The sequence below is a fragment of a genome, unplaced genomic scaffold, assembly GCF_019419815.1.
Source record: "Pyrus x bretschneideri cultivar Hongxiangsu unplaced genomic scaffold, Pyrus_bretschneideri_v1 Contig12, whole genome shotgun sequence".
NCBI classification, from domain to species: domain Eukaryota; kingdom Viridiplantae; phylum Streptophyta; class Magnoliopsida; order Rosales; family Rosaceae; genus Pyrus; species Pyrus x bretschneideri.
This window is the reverse complement of record NW_025999413.1, coordinates 4,964,481-4,981,020: the sequence shown is the minus strand read 5'-3', so window position 1 is coordinate 4,981,020 and position 16,540 is coordinate 4,964,481. Positions and strand designations below refer to the sequence as shown.

The following is a 16,540-nucleotide window of genomic DNA, read 5'->3' as shown; positions in this document are numbered from 1 at the left end:
TTTTTTTCGGGGTGGGAAAATCTGTTGTCAAAAACTAACAAAACCTACCAAGGTTGATCACATTTGGTTTGCTTTTCAATTTTATTTTTCATGTTTTGGTAATAAAACCAAACTAGACCAGTCTATGGTTCGGTTGCCCTGTTTAATTGTCATTTAACCTAGCCAAAAAGCCGATCATACTTTTTTAATTAAATGTGAAGAATACACAGCGACCGTACACACACGCATGATACAAGCTTATATACGCATGATGAACAATGTTGCAAAACACAACACACAAAAGGAAGAGGATCGATAGAAACCAAAGAATACAACGATATATAGGACAGGGAAACAATATTTGTGACATATTATGTGAGAGATGAAAACTCTCAAGCAACCATATGCTTCTACTTGGACACTACAGAGAAGGTCATTGTGGCACCAAATTACCTTACGATCCCAAAGCGCCATTTAATAATAGACTCAACAAACTCAAACAGCTGACCTCCAGTAGTAGAGCTACCAGATCAACCTCACTGCGATCAAACTCGCCTATAGCATACAGTGAGAATATGAACCACTGTCGTGATTTGCACTCTCGCTTAGCAGATAAGGTCCTCTTTCATTCCAAAATCACTAATACAAGAAGCCAAAGGCTTGTTTCAATCAATAAACACAAAGCCTTTCCTGCTTTGTCCCCAACGGTATAGCCAGCCTGCCAATTTGCTTGTTTCAATTCCTTTTCTCCTTTCGGGAAACTACTTTCCTTTTGTTTTCAGTGGAGGAATAAGAACTAAAAATCGACCTAAAGAAAATAAACATGCTTAAATAGATCAAACTTGTTTTCAAGCATCAATAAAACATCCCGAAGAAAATAAACGCTGAATTCTGGTGCTTCAAAACGATAAGCCTCACGGCTATAAATGTATATATGTTCTTATTACATCACTAATAGGTAGAGTCAACTATTAATTTCACCAACCATCTGTGAAGATTTCTGTTTCATTGATATGTAGGCTCTGCAGATTGGTGCCGTCCATTGCAAGGAATCCCTCAAAACCAAATCTCTCGCCGCTGCTGCAGAATTTACCATCACAACCTTGAGATGATGGAGACTAGGTAATGGTGAGCAATGCGTCCTTCTCATTCCCCTTGGAAAATAAAGAGCCTATACCATTCAAAAAACAGAAATCAATTAATAACAATAAAAAAAGAACTGGACTTGGCTGCTGAATTCTTCAGCAGCCCAGTCTTCTCCATAAAAAAATTACACATCACTTGAAATAACAATATATAGTAAAAATCGAGTCTGCCTACATAATACCTCAGTATTCTTGACGGATAAACTTAGTTTTCTAGAGCAATCAAATTCTCCAAGAAAACTCTGGAAATTTAAGTTGATTTGAATGTATATTTCATAGATTGAATGAATGTACAAAAGAGTATATATAAAGTGAGGGAGATGATTACAAGCAACCTTCTCTTGACAAACTCTACTAACCGGGTTAACCCTAAAGCTATAACTCCTTAAATTAAGGGAGGAATGAATGTACCCATTTGATATCTCACCCTTTACTTTTTGTCAAACTCACAGATAACCAGGCCAGAAAAAGCAAAAAGGCCATATGTAGAATAAAATAAAAGAATTCAAATTTCTTCCATTTTCATAGATGGGACTTGGTCATGTGAAAGATACAAAGAGAAATTTAAAAAGGAAAACATAATTTTTAATAATCTTGTAGATTAATGGATATAATCTGATTCATTCCGGAAATATACGATTTTTAGGTTGTCAATTACTTTTTTTTTTCTTTCCTATTTTGGATACGACGAGACCATGAATTGTTTTCTTTGCTTTTGCTTCCCATCACATATGTTTGATCCAAAAACAAAAACATAAGATCGGAAGTTCCACTTTTCAATTGCCTTGGACTCCATAGTCAAGAGAATTCAGCTCTGATTGGGTTTGTGCTTAATAATTTGTTTTTAATTGTTTAATTTAATTTTTCAAATATTTTATGTTTGTTAGTAATTATTTTCAATGATTTGGTACTTTGTTTGTGTGGAAACAGAAATCAAACAAAATTATGTTCTTATAACTTTCTGGATATCATGCAATCACTTTGTACTTGGTTTTAGGGTTTAGGGTGTTGATCAGTTCACTTTTATTCTTCTTAATACATAAGACCAAGTGAGAACTGAGAAATCAAACAAAATTATGAAGTCAATTTCTGATGGGTTTTTAATTTTTGGTATGAAACATTTTCTAAATTACTGTGATCTAGAGGGAGGGAGATCCGAACTCGGGTGAAGGGAGGGAGGTCCGAACTCGAGTGAAGGGGACAAGAACAACCAACTTATTATTATATTGTTTGATTTAGGGTTGTTGAATTCAAGTAAATTGTCTAAGATTGTGCTGCCACAATCTGCACGTATTGGCATAAAACTTCCTTCTATCTAAAACTTTCCTCTCTTCCTCTAACCAATCTGCATATGTATATTACTAAATTTTGATTTGATACCTTTGTATGCTTTCTTCAAGAGAAATGGCTGCTTCAGAAAACGACGAGGCACCAATGCTACATTCGCAATTCTCATATCAATATGCCGATTCTCAGTTCCAGAAATTTGAATCCATTTCCCTGGATGTGCCAAGTTCCATTTCTATGAGTTCAATGGGATCCAATGCAACTGAAACTGAACTTGGAGACCATTCAAGTCCATTCATGCATGCATTCGTTCCGTTCCAGAATATACGAGTGTGCAAAGATTCTTATTGCACAATTTGCTCAACACGTCAGAGTCTGAAATCATCTAAGCAGGAAAACCGAAAAGCTTCAAGGCTTTTCAATTCTAAGGTTTTGTTTTTCTCACCTTGTATTCTCACACCAAATTTATTTCTTTTTAACTGCATTGTTGTTGTGATTATTATAGCCCAATACTATTTGAAAATTGTGAGCTAATGTAGAAAATGTAACTTGTTAGAGGCACATTAGTCTTTCATTTGAGGTTGAATGCTCTACTATAGGCAGAATGGTTAAAAGGAGAGGACTTTCTTGTACCGCGTACGTACATACACACCTATTTGGCTGCTTTATTGCTCTTACTGCAGGTCAGATGTCATATTTTGAGTGCAGAGAATTCGTGAAGTCAAGGAGTTTCGTTGTTGATTGGTTCTATAATCTAAATATTTATAGAGTGGATTCAGTTGATTGCCGTCTTGTTATCTGTATACTTGTAGGAACTTTCTAATGCTAGTTTGAAAACTTTTATGCATTTTCAGTTTCAAGTCTTTTGATTCCTGCAGATTCATATCTCTTTCTATGACGATGCTAAAGGCTGGTTTAGAAGATGTTTCTCTTTTCTAAACCAACATATTCCAGGAGTTATGAGCCCTCACACTAAAGGTGTGCAACAATGGAACAAATTCTTTGTCTTAGCTTGCTTGGTGGCGATTTTTATAGACCCTTTGTTTTTCTTCGTGTTATCTGCACGGAAGGTTTGTTTCCCTGATTCCTACACAACAAGTTCGTCTCATTTCCTTCTCATTTTCCATAAAAGATTTGTTTGATGTTTGGAATTATAAAGCAAAATTCTTCTAAGTCTGGTGTTTACTTTCTTAAAATACAGGAATATAAGTGCCTAGTTATCAGCAAGCCCTTGACCACAATAATGGTGTTCTTCAGAACAATAACTGATTCAATATACTTTTTGCACATGCTTCTCCAGGTAAATGCTTTACCGTGCTTTGAGACAAGTCTTTTGTGTGAATCCGTTGTTTCTAAATCGGTAGCTTTACTAGCCTCTTCTGGTTCATCATATGTTATAGAAGCTTATGACGGGGAAGTTTCCTCCAAGATTGTTTACAGTCTAACTTAATTTGAGTCCGACTAATTTTTTTGAAAGTGATTCTTTTCAGTTTAGGTTGGCTTATGTAGCTCCTGAGTCTAGAGTAGTTGGTGCTGCAGAGATAGTGGACCAACCAAAGAAAATTGCTCTCCATTATCTCCAGGGAAAATTTCTCGTTGACTTGTTTATCGTTTTACCGCTTCCTCAAGTAAAGCTTGATGTTCTTCTCCCTTTTTCCACAGACGCCATCATGTGATTGTACCTGCTTCATTTCATATTGCTACTGTCTTGTTTCTATGATTTAGCGAGTTTGAATTATTTTCAGATCATAATTTTGGCTATTTTACCGCAATTTTTCGGATCATCTGGAGCAAACAACGCAAAGAATCTCCTACGCATGGCAGTTCTTTTCCAGTACATTCCCAGGTTGTATAGATTTCTACCTCTGCTTGCTGGTCAGTCCCCATATGGATTTGTGCTTGAGTCAGCACGGACAAACTTCGTAATAAACCTCCTCACTTTCATGTTGGCTGGCCACGTTGTTGGGTCCTGCTGGTACCTCCTTGGCTTACAGGTGTCTGGAGGCCCTTGCATGCATGAAGAGTTTCATTATTTGTTTAATTTCCCCCCTTTTATTCTCATTTCTTGTCGCAGAGGGTTAATCAATGTCTTCGAAATGTATGTCACAACTCTGATATCCCCAGTGAATTGTGCATGAAATTCATAGACTGTGGGTTTGGTGAGCAAGGATGGAAATGGGCGAACTGGACAGACAATGAGAATGCTACTACTTGTTTTAGTGAAGAGGGTTTTGCCTATGGAATCTATGTTAAAGCTGTCGATCTCACTACTGCAGATAGCGTAATAACTAAATATGTATACTCATTGTTTTGGGGATTCCAGGTATGTTATTCCGTTGTACTAATTTTCAAATTGGATAGTTAGTCTATTTGATGATTTGATCAATTTTTGCTGCAACTCCGCTCCGGCGAAATGAACTTACCCTTCTGCTAACATATTATCATATGTGGTTTTATGAAGCAAATCAGCACTCTGGCGGGAAATCAAGTTCCAAGCTATTTTGTTTCGGAAGTCCTGTTTACCATGGCAATTATCGGACTTGGCGTCTTGCCTTTTGCTCTTCTAATTGGAAATATGCAGAATTTTCTTCAGTCTCTTGGACGGAGGTACTACTTTTACTATTATTTTCACTTCATAAATCTACTACATACCCAAGCTGCTTGAAAGGGATAGAGGTAATATCGACCACACTGCTCGTTGAATGTCTTCATAAAAACAGACGTTTACTGAAAATAAGGAGATCTTTGCAAGTATTGATGTAGGGCATGTAAGAATAGTACCAACAAGTTTGTGAGACTTGGATTAGATGTACATACATAATACCAATACCGAAAAGCATCACCTACACATGTGACGATCGCCTTTTTTTTTTTTCTCTTTCAGGAGATTTGAGATGTTATTGCGACGTCGTGATGTAGAATGGTGGATGAGAGCTATCGCCACTTGCCAGAAGAACTGAGAAGGTATGTTTGTATTATAACCTAATTTGCTTAAATTCTAGTCACCAAGTAATGCAAATATATCCTCGTACGTTAAAGTTTGGCATCATTGTTCTGCCGGATATATGCAAATCTGCGCTCTTAATTTCCAGACCGTTCTGGCATCCCCGACAAATTTCATAAAAACTGTAACTGATTTGCAGATCAGCTAGAACATTCTGTAATTATTATATCTTCAACTTCGATCCAAATAGTCATAGCGTGCACCTTGTAAGATTTTGAGAGTAATCACAATGATTACATAGTAATGTACGTTCATGAGAACTTTTATCATAATTTTTTATGAATCGTCTGCAATTTACCCAATGTATTGCGTCGTCTGTGTAGGCAAGTAAGGCAAGCTGAGCGGTATAACTGGTTTGCCACTAGAGGTGTAAATGAAGAAATGCTTTTGGAGAATCTGCCCGAAGACCTTCAAAGAGATATATGACGCCATCTCTTCAAATTTGTGAAAAAAGTAAGATCTCTACCATATATTCTAACAGAGTAGTCAATCTGAGGTTACATTACTTACGCGTTCTTTGCTTTTAGATGCTGCACTCGTATAAGACAATATTGGCATGGTTTTAGGATAAAATGCTACCAAATTTTTGTTAATGCACCGTGTATTGTCCCATAACTTACAAAATAAATTTGCAGGTTCGGATTTTTACCCTGCTAGAGACCCGGTTTTGGATGCAATCTGTGAGAAACTAAAACAAAAGACATACATAAAAGGAAGCAGATTTTCTATCCTAGGAGGTCTAGTTGAGAAGATGGTTTTTATCGTGCGCGGAAGAGTAGAGAGCATTGGGAGAATGGGATTGTTTTTTCGTTATGCGAAGGAGATGTTTGCGCGAGGAACTTCTCACATGGTGTCTCGAGCATCCTTCAGTAAACAATGGTTTTCACTTTTACTCATTTATCACTGGTTTTTAAATTACTCTAGTTCATTAACATCTTGTTGACTCAAATTAGTAGTAACATTCCTAAACTTACATACTCATCCGACATGGTTTTGTTTCGTGGATGGAAAAAAAGTCAGGATTCCTGGTCGGAAATTGTTGAGCAATAGGATGGTAAGGTGCTTAAGTAACGTTGAAGTGTTTTTGCTGCGAGCTGCAGATCTTGAAGAGTTCACTAGCCGTTTTGCAAGATTCCTGCGGAATGCAAGCGTTCAAGGAGCCATAAGGTTTCATCTATTTCAAGTTTCAACAAATATAGCTTTTTGCTCTTGTTTACCTTCCGTGAAATATTCATTAGAGGCAACATTTAATCGGAATGTTAAGCAAAATCGAACTCATTCATGCATCATTAACATGTTGGTACGTTTTGTTAGCCAAAAAAATATAAACAGATTAGCTGTAACATATCAACAATTTGTTCTTTAATAAACAACAAACGCTCAGTCTCATTGTCGAACTATTATTAGTAGTGAGAGGTGATGTTCTTCTGTTTTGATAGGTATGAGTCACCGTATTGAAGAGGTCTTGCAGGCAAAGAGAATTCAAGTAGCATGGAGATACAGGAAGAAGCGTCTAAGTCGTGCAAGCGTATCTCAGAACTCCCCTTCTCTGCATAGGACTTCTTGGTCGAACATCGGATGAAACGCAGCGTTTCATGGAAAGAATTATTTAATATCTGAAATTGGTTGATATTTATTTAATCTATTTACTGTAACTCTTAGCAAGAAGGGTCCAGAATGTCAAAACGTTCAATTGACTCGATATTCTAAATTTCTCAAGGTGCCCATTATTTTCCATATTTAAAATGAGATGAGAATTTATTGCTAACTTGCGCAGTTACCCTTTTAGTTGGTGAGAATATTTGGCAGAGCAAGTGCCCTTTCACCTATCCTTTCAACTATAAAAAGTAGAAGCCAAATATGACACTGAGGAAGAGGGGAATCGAATAAATAACCTCATGTAAACGCGTGCTTGTAATTCTATACCTGAGGTTGATGACATTGTCAGTAAATTAGAATAGTTTAGACTAACATACATCAAATTCATGCACCGAACTTGTATACCATGTTCGTCGTCAAGCTGATGGCATTGCCCATCGTCTTGCTCGTTATGCCCTTGGAGTTGTTAGTCCGTGTTTTTGGTTAGATATACGTCTTGGCTTCATAGCCGATGTGATTTTGAAGGATGTGATGTAATTGTTACGAACTGACGTTGTAATACCGTTTGTTTAACCTTTGCTATCTCAATGCAAATTTTTATTACAATTAGTAATCAAATTCCAACTTGAATTAAAGTATAAATTTTATTAGTTTCACATCATTTAGTACATAATTTAGTGAGAAAATTTGGTGTATCGAGCATTACTATTTGGTTGTGCTACTTACACCAAATATTTGCACCATTTTTTGCACTAAATGATGTGACACTTTTTGCACCATATAAATTTTTACTACAATTATTAATCAATTTCAACTTAAATTAAAGTGCAAATTTAATTGGCATCAATCATTTGGTGCAAAAAAGTTGATATTCTCTTTAGACCAATTCCATAATTCTTTCTCGAAACAACTATTGTCTTTAACTTACCCTTACCTCCTTCAAAATATTAAAAAATATATATAATTTACCATCCAAAAATTGGACTTTCAGGACACCAATAATGGTTACTCCAAGGGAAGAACCAAATAGCATCAAACTAACTTCATAAATGTTTTGACCCACTTGAGCTACAATTATCGTAAAAACGAATATGATAATTTTCCCTTACAAAACCAAGTACACCACTAAAAATGGAAAAGTACGCAGAGACCCCTGAAGTTTTGGTTATTACAACGAAGCCCTGTGGAAATTCTATAAAAGATGGTGGGCCATATACTTGCGGGGAAAGAAAGGCAGCCTGCGCCGAGTTTCTAAAGAGTGCGAGAGAACCCACAGCACATCTCAAGAAGCCATGGCGACCGCCTTGGGCTGCCGCCTCAGCGTTCTTGCCTCCCCGGCTGCGTCCCGGTACGTTTTCTTCCTCCTCGCAGCTACACCTTCTTTTGTTCTCCGAAAATTACAAAATTTACAAACAACGGCAACAACAAAGGGAAAATGAACAAAATTTAGAAACCAAAAATTAAAAACCTGATAGTTTATGTAAAATCGCCGGAGAAAACGTTGTATTATGCTAAAAATCGTTTCTTTCTTGGAAAAGTAGATTCGGAAGAGGGAACCATTTCTGGGTTTTGTTGGCGTCGTGCGTTTTTCTCTTTTCGAATTCTTAATTCCTGGAAAAGTGGAGAATTTGGTTGTTTTGAGGGTTGTTATTAGTTAATAGTGTTTGTTGTAATACTTCTAAATTAATTATTCCAGTGTTTATGCTGTGGTAGGTCGTTTCTGGATTATTTGGTGTGCATAATGTGGTAGATTATACTTTTCGGATTTTCGGAGGTTAGGAACGAAAAATTTAATTCGAATTTTCATAGTTTTGATGTTATGTAAGAGGGAACAATTGGGAATTTATGAAATTCTGAATGTAGTTTAGTGGTTTGTTACATAAGCTGAATCTTGGTTCGTAATTTTAGCATTCTTCTTGTAAGCTCAACTTTAAATTCAAGGTCGAAAAGTAGGTCTGATTAGAAATTAGTTATCGATAATCCCTTTGTAGGAGTATGGTATGGATTTAGATATTCTAGGCAATGGAATGTGATTAGTTGTGTGTGTGAATCAGATTTGTATGGCATTTGGCAGATTTTATTGGCAATTTTGTGCTGACTGAATTGTTATGGTGTGGGATGCCTTCTTCCCCTGTCTCCCCTGTCATGTTTGCAGGATTAACATTCTTCGATATTTGATTTTTAAGTATTTTTTCATTCCATTAACTCATCATTTATTGTTTGCATTATCGATCAGTAGTTAGTGCTTTAAGTGTATGAGTGGGGGACACTTTTAAGTATTGAGTAGCCTTGCCTTTGGTTAAGGATTATGGTAGAGTTACACTTTGAACCTCTAATCTGGCACAGAGTGTGACATTCGTGAATCACTTATTTGTAAGTGCTAAGGGAAGCCATAGCTAATTTCGAAAACTCATAAAGTTGGTTCACTTGAGAATTGAGATTATTTGGAGGATCAAAATGACTTTCCAATGACAAATATATTGTGTTGGAATTTTAGTGTATGAGTCCCTTTTTCTGAGCCTTGGAAGACAGATTTTAACTGGTTTTCTTGTTCCGACTATTTTTACAGATTACAACAATTTAGTTTTGATAGTCTTGAGATCCACCTTTTCTTTTTCTGGTCTGGAATAGGGAAATTATTAGCAGCATTTGAGTAATGAACGGAGTGTTGCTAAGTTTATATGAATGTTTCCCAGCTCATGTTAATTAATTACATTATAATGGTCTTTAACTAGGTACAAGGATGTGAATCTAAAAAGACAGAACAAGCCCAACCGGGTTGCATGCAGATCTAACATCAATGCAGTGCCTATACTGTCAAGTAGCAGGAGTCTACAACAACCTAATCACAATCTGCATTCAGTGGGCTCCGAAAGGTATACAAAGTTTCGTGTCAAGTATCATCCGTGTTTCTCATATAACCTGATTTGAAATTAATCAGTTGCTTAATGTTATGTATAACAGAAGCAATGCCTTCTAGATAGGAGCATCATTGAGATTGTTTGTCCTTATAATCCCAAACATGTAATTTTCAGGATTGCCAAACTTGCAATTTTCTTTTACGTCATCGAGACTGTTAAGAGGGAATCAAGGCGATCAGTCACACAACATATCCATGTTACCAAGACAACGGAAATCTTCAACATTGACACAAGCAAAGAAGAGTAACTCCATCAGTATACCTTTTCCGAAAATGAAAGAGAAGCCAGAATGGTGGTGGAGAACTTTAGCATGTCTCCCCTACTTAATCGCTCTGCAGATGTCTGATACCGGGTTTTATATTCAACCCTTCATAGAACACTATGAATTGTTTGGAGACTTGGTTTATTACGTCCCAGGAGCAATAAAGAGGTTGCCATATTGGTTCACAATGATATATTTCTTCTTGGCATATTTTGGAGTGGTGAAGAAAAAGGAGTGGCCTCACTTCTTTAGGTACCATGTAATCATGGCAATGCTATTAGAGACAATGCTGCAAGTGGTCTGGTATTCAAGCAATTTTTTCCCGCTTATACACTTCAATGGCACATTCGGCATAGAATACTGGGCAGTTGTGGCACTCGTGTACGTTTCAGTCATGCTCGAGTGTATAAGGTGTGCTCTTGCCGGCAAGTATGTTAAACTCCCTTCTTTAGTACTCCTGCTTTAGTCCATACTCTTTTTCAAGTAGAAGGCTACCATAAACCTTTCTGAAGAGTGTACCATAAACCTTTCTGAAGAGTGTATCGTTTGTTCTGAAGAGTGTATCGCACACTCACTTTTCATGTGCACCACCATGGATGAATCGGCTTACTTTCGTAAATGGTTGTGTTACTATACATTGATTATTTAGCTTTTTTTTTCCGTTGTATTATTATACAAGATTGTCTGTCGCACGAACACTTATGACATACGATCCTCTGGCTTACGAATTGTGGACAGTGTTTATAGACATTTTTATTGAACCACCGTGTCTGTTTTCGTTAGGTTTGTACAAATTAAAGTCCAAAACTTGGCAACAAATCGGTAGGATTTGTTTAACAATGTTAATGGAAGAAATGTTCAAATATGGTAAAAGTCACCAAGCTTTTAAAAACGAATCCCAAGTTTTAAGCACGTTACTTACCTTTGGATCAAGAAAAAAAAAAGGCATTTTTACCAAAAAAAAAAAAGAAAAAAAAGGCATTGAACTCTATCTAAGGGTTTCTTTTTTTCTCTCTTACAAAATTCTAAAGCAAGTTGAGTAGACACATTATGTTGTTCAACCGGTCTGATTCACATTTTTTAGCATTTAATATAACTTAATTTTAGTTCATTTTCATTACATATACTCACAAATTAGTGCTAATCCTCACAATTACTGAGAGGTGATGTGAGGACGAACTTGAGACCATTTCCAATCAAACAAAGAAATCTATCTTACGTTTTTTATTTTTGGTCAAAAAAAGAAGGGAAGTGTCATTGGTACTCCTAAAAATCTCATTCTACACTCCTCATAAGTATATTTTTCTTTCATAATATAGAAAGTTCGGAGTGTAAAATGAGATTTTTGAGTGCTAATAACAATTTCCAAAAAGAATAAAAAAACTGTTGTATCATAAATCAATTATTGTGGCAATATCATAAGTCAATCACGTGTTGGTATATGTTTTAACTTTTAAAAATAATAATGCAAAATTATTTCATACTATCGTAACGACATCTTGTTCTTTTTGCCAATAATGTGAAGGCAGTCATCAATTACCAATAATTGTCATAAATCTGAAATGTGAGTTTGAGTTTCGGATGGGGGTTGCTGTGTCTCGTCCGAGAGGAAAGAGACTTTTAGGGATTAAACGAAAATGACATCACCAAATTGAATTAATTATTCTACTAACCTTTGCTTGTTCCGCTTCAATTATGCTATTTCCATCTCAATAAAACCAAATAAATACGATAAAAATCAAATTAAATTACATACCACTATGCGGTTAGATAATCAACTATTAGATATTGCATTAGAAATTTAATAAAACTCTGAGACAGTTAAATTTTGTATAAATTTCAATTAACTGAGTTTAACATAAAATTATAGTTGGAACATCCAATTGTTGCAAAAGTTTATTAGAATTTTATAAAAGGACCGTTAATTTTTCGGATCATTTAATACTACGTTCATATAAAAAATAAAAAAAATTATAGAGCTTTGGATTGGGAAAAAAATAATACAAAAAAAAAAAAAAAATAAACAGAGAAGCAGAGGCCACTCCTCTCCACACATAATTACAACACACGAACTAACCGACCAACTATTGTTGTCTCTCTATGAAAGAAGAAGAAAGAAGACGACAGACAAAGCTCCTTTCTTCCTCACTAAATATTCACCCAATCCAAAAACCCACTACAAATTCAACCCTCACAATCCTAAATTCCCATTCCCAATTCTCCTTATGTGACAAGATCCAGCCACTCCATGTTTTGATCCGGATTGCGATCTCTGTTCAGAGGGGCTGCAACTTTCTCGGGAAACAAACGGGTTTTCTGGATTGGATTGGGCGCTTCAGATTTGGAACCGGTGGGGAGTAATGAGGCGGAGAGCCGCGGACTTCCGGAGGCCGCTCCGGCGGCGGTTTCCAAATGTGTTATGGTGGGCGCTGTGCGGGGCTGCGGTTTTGCTCTTCATTTTTACTTTGAGCAGAGTTAATCAGATGGAGTCCAGACCTGTCATTCCCATGGTATGTGTATATTACTTCTCTGCCCTTTTGTGTTGTTTTTTTTTTTTTTTTTTGGTTTAGTTGGGTGTCTGAACTCTGTTTGGTTGCCTAGAAAGTGTAGGGAACTGTGGGAAAATGGAGGGGATTGGAGTATGGGATGTTGGGGTTCTGTTTAACTTGGGAGCTGAGGTAAAAAAAATGCTGAACTGGGTTCTGAGTTTCTCAGTTTTGGGAGCTAAAACAACAAAAAGATGTAAGCTTTAGGATTCAATGATATTTTTGTCTTGTAGTTGGAGTTGTTAGCTACTAGAGGAAATATTTGATTTTGTATGCTTGGGTTCGATTTGATTAGAGAAAATGAAGTGTTGTTTAGTTGGTAGATGTCATCTGATATGATCTTATTATTTCCAATGATTTCGTCGAAGGGGCTGAAGACTCTGGAAACGAATAGTTAATGTATTTCGAAAGGGAGTAGTAATGTTTGCTGAATCATAAAAAATGATATGGATGTGCTTGGTTGTGTCTTTTTCAGTGTTTCAAAATTTTCAGGTTATTTCTGCTCATGTTGTGGATTCTTGTAAAATGTCTAGGGTTGATAGATCCATAGAACAATCTAGAGATTTTATTGTCATCACAAAGTCAAGGTAGATGTCATTTTTAAGTACGCGGAGGAGTGAATGTTATAGGTCCAGTCTCCAGAACAGAAACTTTAAGACAACACATTTACTGTGGTATGGCCAGAGTTAACTCATAGATAACTTATACGACTTAATAATCTACTTTCGACTGATGTTGATATTCAATAAATGGAATCTAAACGTAAAATGTTAAAAATGCTCGCTGAATCCTAACATTCTGTATTGGAAGTGTATCATGACAAAAGTCATATGCTCTTGATGCTGGGAAGCTGCTCTTATATGGCGGCACCAATATCATCCTTCCAGATATTGGAAAACGAATTAACTATTTGTTTTCTTCTTTTCTGTTCTGGAGGAAGTGATAAATATGCATTTTTTCCCCTTTACCTTTTCCGATTTATTTTGCGAACTTAACAAAATTTGTGCTTGATTTCCTTCCACAGAAGTTCGGGAGTGATAGAATTATGGAAGGCCTTAATATTACCGACGAAATGTTGAGCCCCCACTCAGTTGCAAGGCAACTCAATGACCAAATTGCTCTTGCAAAAGCTTTTGTTGTGATCGCCAAAGAAAGTAACAACCTTCAGTTTGCCTGGGAATTAAGTGCCCAGATTCGCAGTTCGCAGATCCTGCTGTCAAATGCTGCAACCAGGCGAGTTCCTCTGACTATTAGAGAATCGGAAACCGCAATCAGTGATATGGCCCTTATACTGTACCAAGCACAGCAGCTCCATTATGATAGTGCAACCATGATCATGAGACTGAAAGCCAAAATCCAAACTCTGGAAGAACAAATGAGTTCGGTGAGTGACAAAAGTTCAAAGTATGGACAAATAGCTGCTGAAGAAGTCCCAAAAAGTCTCTACTGCCTTGGTATTCAGCTGACTAGTGAATGGTTCAGAAAGCCGAATATACAGAGGAAAATCAAGGACAGAAAGCAAATAGAAATGAAACTAAAGGATAGCAATCTCTACCATTTCTGCGTCTTCTCTGACAACATCCTAGCAACTTCAGTTGTGGTCAATTCAACTTCTATAAATTCCAAAAATCCAGATAAGATTGTCTTCCATCTTGTAACTGATGAAATCAACTATGCTGCAATGAAGGCCTGGTTTTCCATAAACAGCTTCAGAGGTGTAGCCGTCGAGGTTCAAAAGTTTGAGGATTTTACATGGTTGAATGCTTCTTATGTTCCTGTACTTAAGCAGCTCCAAGACTCTGATACTCAGAGTTACTATTTCTCTGGAAATAGTGATGATGGGCGGACACCAATCAAGTTTCGGAACCCCAAGTATCTTTCTATGCTTAATCATCTGAGGTTTTATATTCCGGAAGTTTTTCCTGCCCTGAAGAAGGTGGTATTTCTGGATGATGATGTTGTGGTTCAGAAGGATCTATCTGACCTGTTCTCCATTAGTTTGAACGGTAATGTCAATGGTGCGGTGGAGACATGCATGGAGACATTTCACAGATTCCATAAATATCTGAACTACTCTCACCCCCTCATAAGAGCGCATTTTGATCCTGATGCTTGTGGATGGGCGTTTGGGATGAATGTTTTTGATTTGGTTCAATGGAGGAAAAGGAATGTCACTGGCATCTACCACTACTGGCAGGAAAGAAATGTAGACCGGACATTGTGGAAACTTGGCACGCTACCACCTGGATTGTTGACATTCTACGGATTGACAGAGCCTTTGGATGCCTCGTGGCATATTCTGGGTTTGGGCTACACAACCGTCGACCCTCACTTAATAGAGAAAGGTGCTGTGCTGCACTACAACGGCAACTCAAAACCATGGTTGAAGATCGGGATGGAAAAGTACAAGCCCCTCTGGGAGAAATACGTTGATTATAGTCATTCGTTATTGCACCGGTGCAATTTCCATTGAGTTTTCAGGCATGGAAGTTTCGACTCTACCACGACATGGACGAGTGCTTGCATGATTCTTGCTAGATGAAAGAATAGATGGATGGATGGATGGATGGATGGGGTAGTGGTTGTAAGATGGGTGGGTATTCATTTGATCTTCCTAGGTGTGTTGGAGTATAGATGATGATTTTACTTCATATAAGTCATTCAGAATTGTTAATGCTAACCACTATTCTTCAACATTTATTTTCTTTTGCAGTATTTGTTGGTGTAGGTTGAACTGCATAACCTTTGTTGTATCCTTATAATTTGTTTGGTCAATTCGTTGGCCAGGTTCTAGAGAAAATTCAAGATTTAACTACAACGGTACAACCATTGACGAACATTATTGGAGACGTGAGAGTAGCTGAGTAGGCTAGGAACTCCCTCCTCTGCGCTCAAGTTCAAATTCTCGTACACGTAATTCAAATGCTCAAGTTCAGATTTCATGCTTGTGGATTAAATTAAATTATCGCTTGATGGAATACAAACGGGTGGGAAAATGTAAAGTCTATGTTTGAACCCATAATACTTTTGTCTGCCTATTATGGTACTCGGTATGGTAGGGTAGAAATCAGAATTGGGAAGAAAAATGGTCACAGGCCTAAGACTATAAATAAAATAAAATAGTCGACTAGGACAGCAAGGTCGTTGTAGTATAGTGGTAAGTATTCCCGCCTGTCACGCGGGTGACCCGGGTTCGATCCCCGGCAACGGCGTTCAATTTTGCAATTTTTTATATCAAGCAACAAAGGACATAACAACTTTAAACCAAAAATTTTAAACTAATAACAAATTATCAAATACCAATTTATTTGCGGAAGCTTACAAAAACAAATATTGACAAATGGCAGATTCCAATGAAACCCTTCGTTATCTTAACTTTGCGGGCTCAATTAAATTAACACAATATTATCCCTTGGTTAACTCTTATATGTTCACTCCTTTCACCACCCAAAACAAAACCATCTAAATTTCCAAAGATAAATTAGTTTCATCTAACCTCTTTTTCATGTGACACTAAATAAAGTGCATGAGGTAATTACTAGTTTGATAAATGGCGTGTAATTTCAATACATAAATATATTACATGCAGTGGCGGATTCAGGAAATAATATTAGGGGGATCAGTAAAAATACTACGCGTATCACAAATTTTTTGTTAACAGAAATAGCATGCGTATCGTCATTTCATCGAGTATTGGTAGGTCTGAAGTCATTTGGAAAGACATACTGCACACTTGTTAATGCCTCATTTGCGTGGGTATCTAACATGTTCCACGGCTGCTCTCATATGAATGCTTA

At 36.9% G+C, this 16,540-nt stretch overlaps 2 protein-coding genes, 1 non-coding gene and 1 pseudogene across 3 annotated transcripts; all 4 read left to right on the top strand.

The window, feature by feature from the left end:
• Nucleotides 1–2,528: 2,528 nt before the first annotated feature.
• LOC103947855 lies at nt 2,529–6,997 on the top strand (annotated as a pseudogene).
• Nucleotides 6,998–8,256: 1,259 nt separating this feature from the next.
• On the top strand, nt 8,257–10,958 carry LOC103947856 (protein TIC 20-IV, chloroplastic). Its single transcript, XM_009358821.3, is given in 5 exon segments — nt 8,257–8,362; nt 9,750–9,876; nt 9,878–9,890; nt 10,050–10,634; nt 10,637–10,958. Coding segments are annotated over 5 exon segments (852 nt in total). The 5' UTR covers nt 8,257–8,306; the 3' UTR covers nt 10,708–10,958.
• A 1,542-nt stretch (nt 10,959–12,500) lies between these two features.
• LOC103947857 (probable galacturonosyltransferase 10) lies at nt 12,501–15,458 on the top strand. Its single transcript, XM_009358822.3, has 2 exons — nt 12,501–12,707; nt 13,768–15,458. The coding sequence occupies exons 1-2, from the start codon at nt 12,558–12,560 to the stop codon at nt 15,214–15,216; spliced, it is 1,599 nt and encodes a 532-aa protein (XP_009357097.2). The 5' UTR covers nt 12,501–12,557; the 3' UTR covers nt 15,217–15,458.
• Nucleotides 15,459–15,883: 425 nt separating this feature from the next.
• On the top strand, nt 15,884–15,955 carry TRNAD-GUC. Its single transcript has one exon. It is a non-coding gene; the product is annotated as a tRNA-Asp (tRNA).
• Nucleotides 15,956–16,540: the final 585 nt, after the last annotated feature.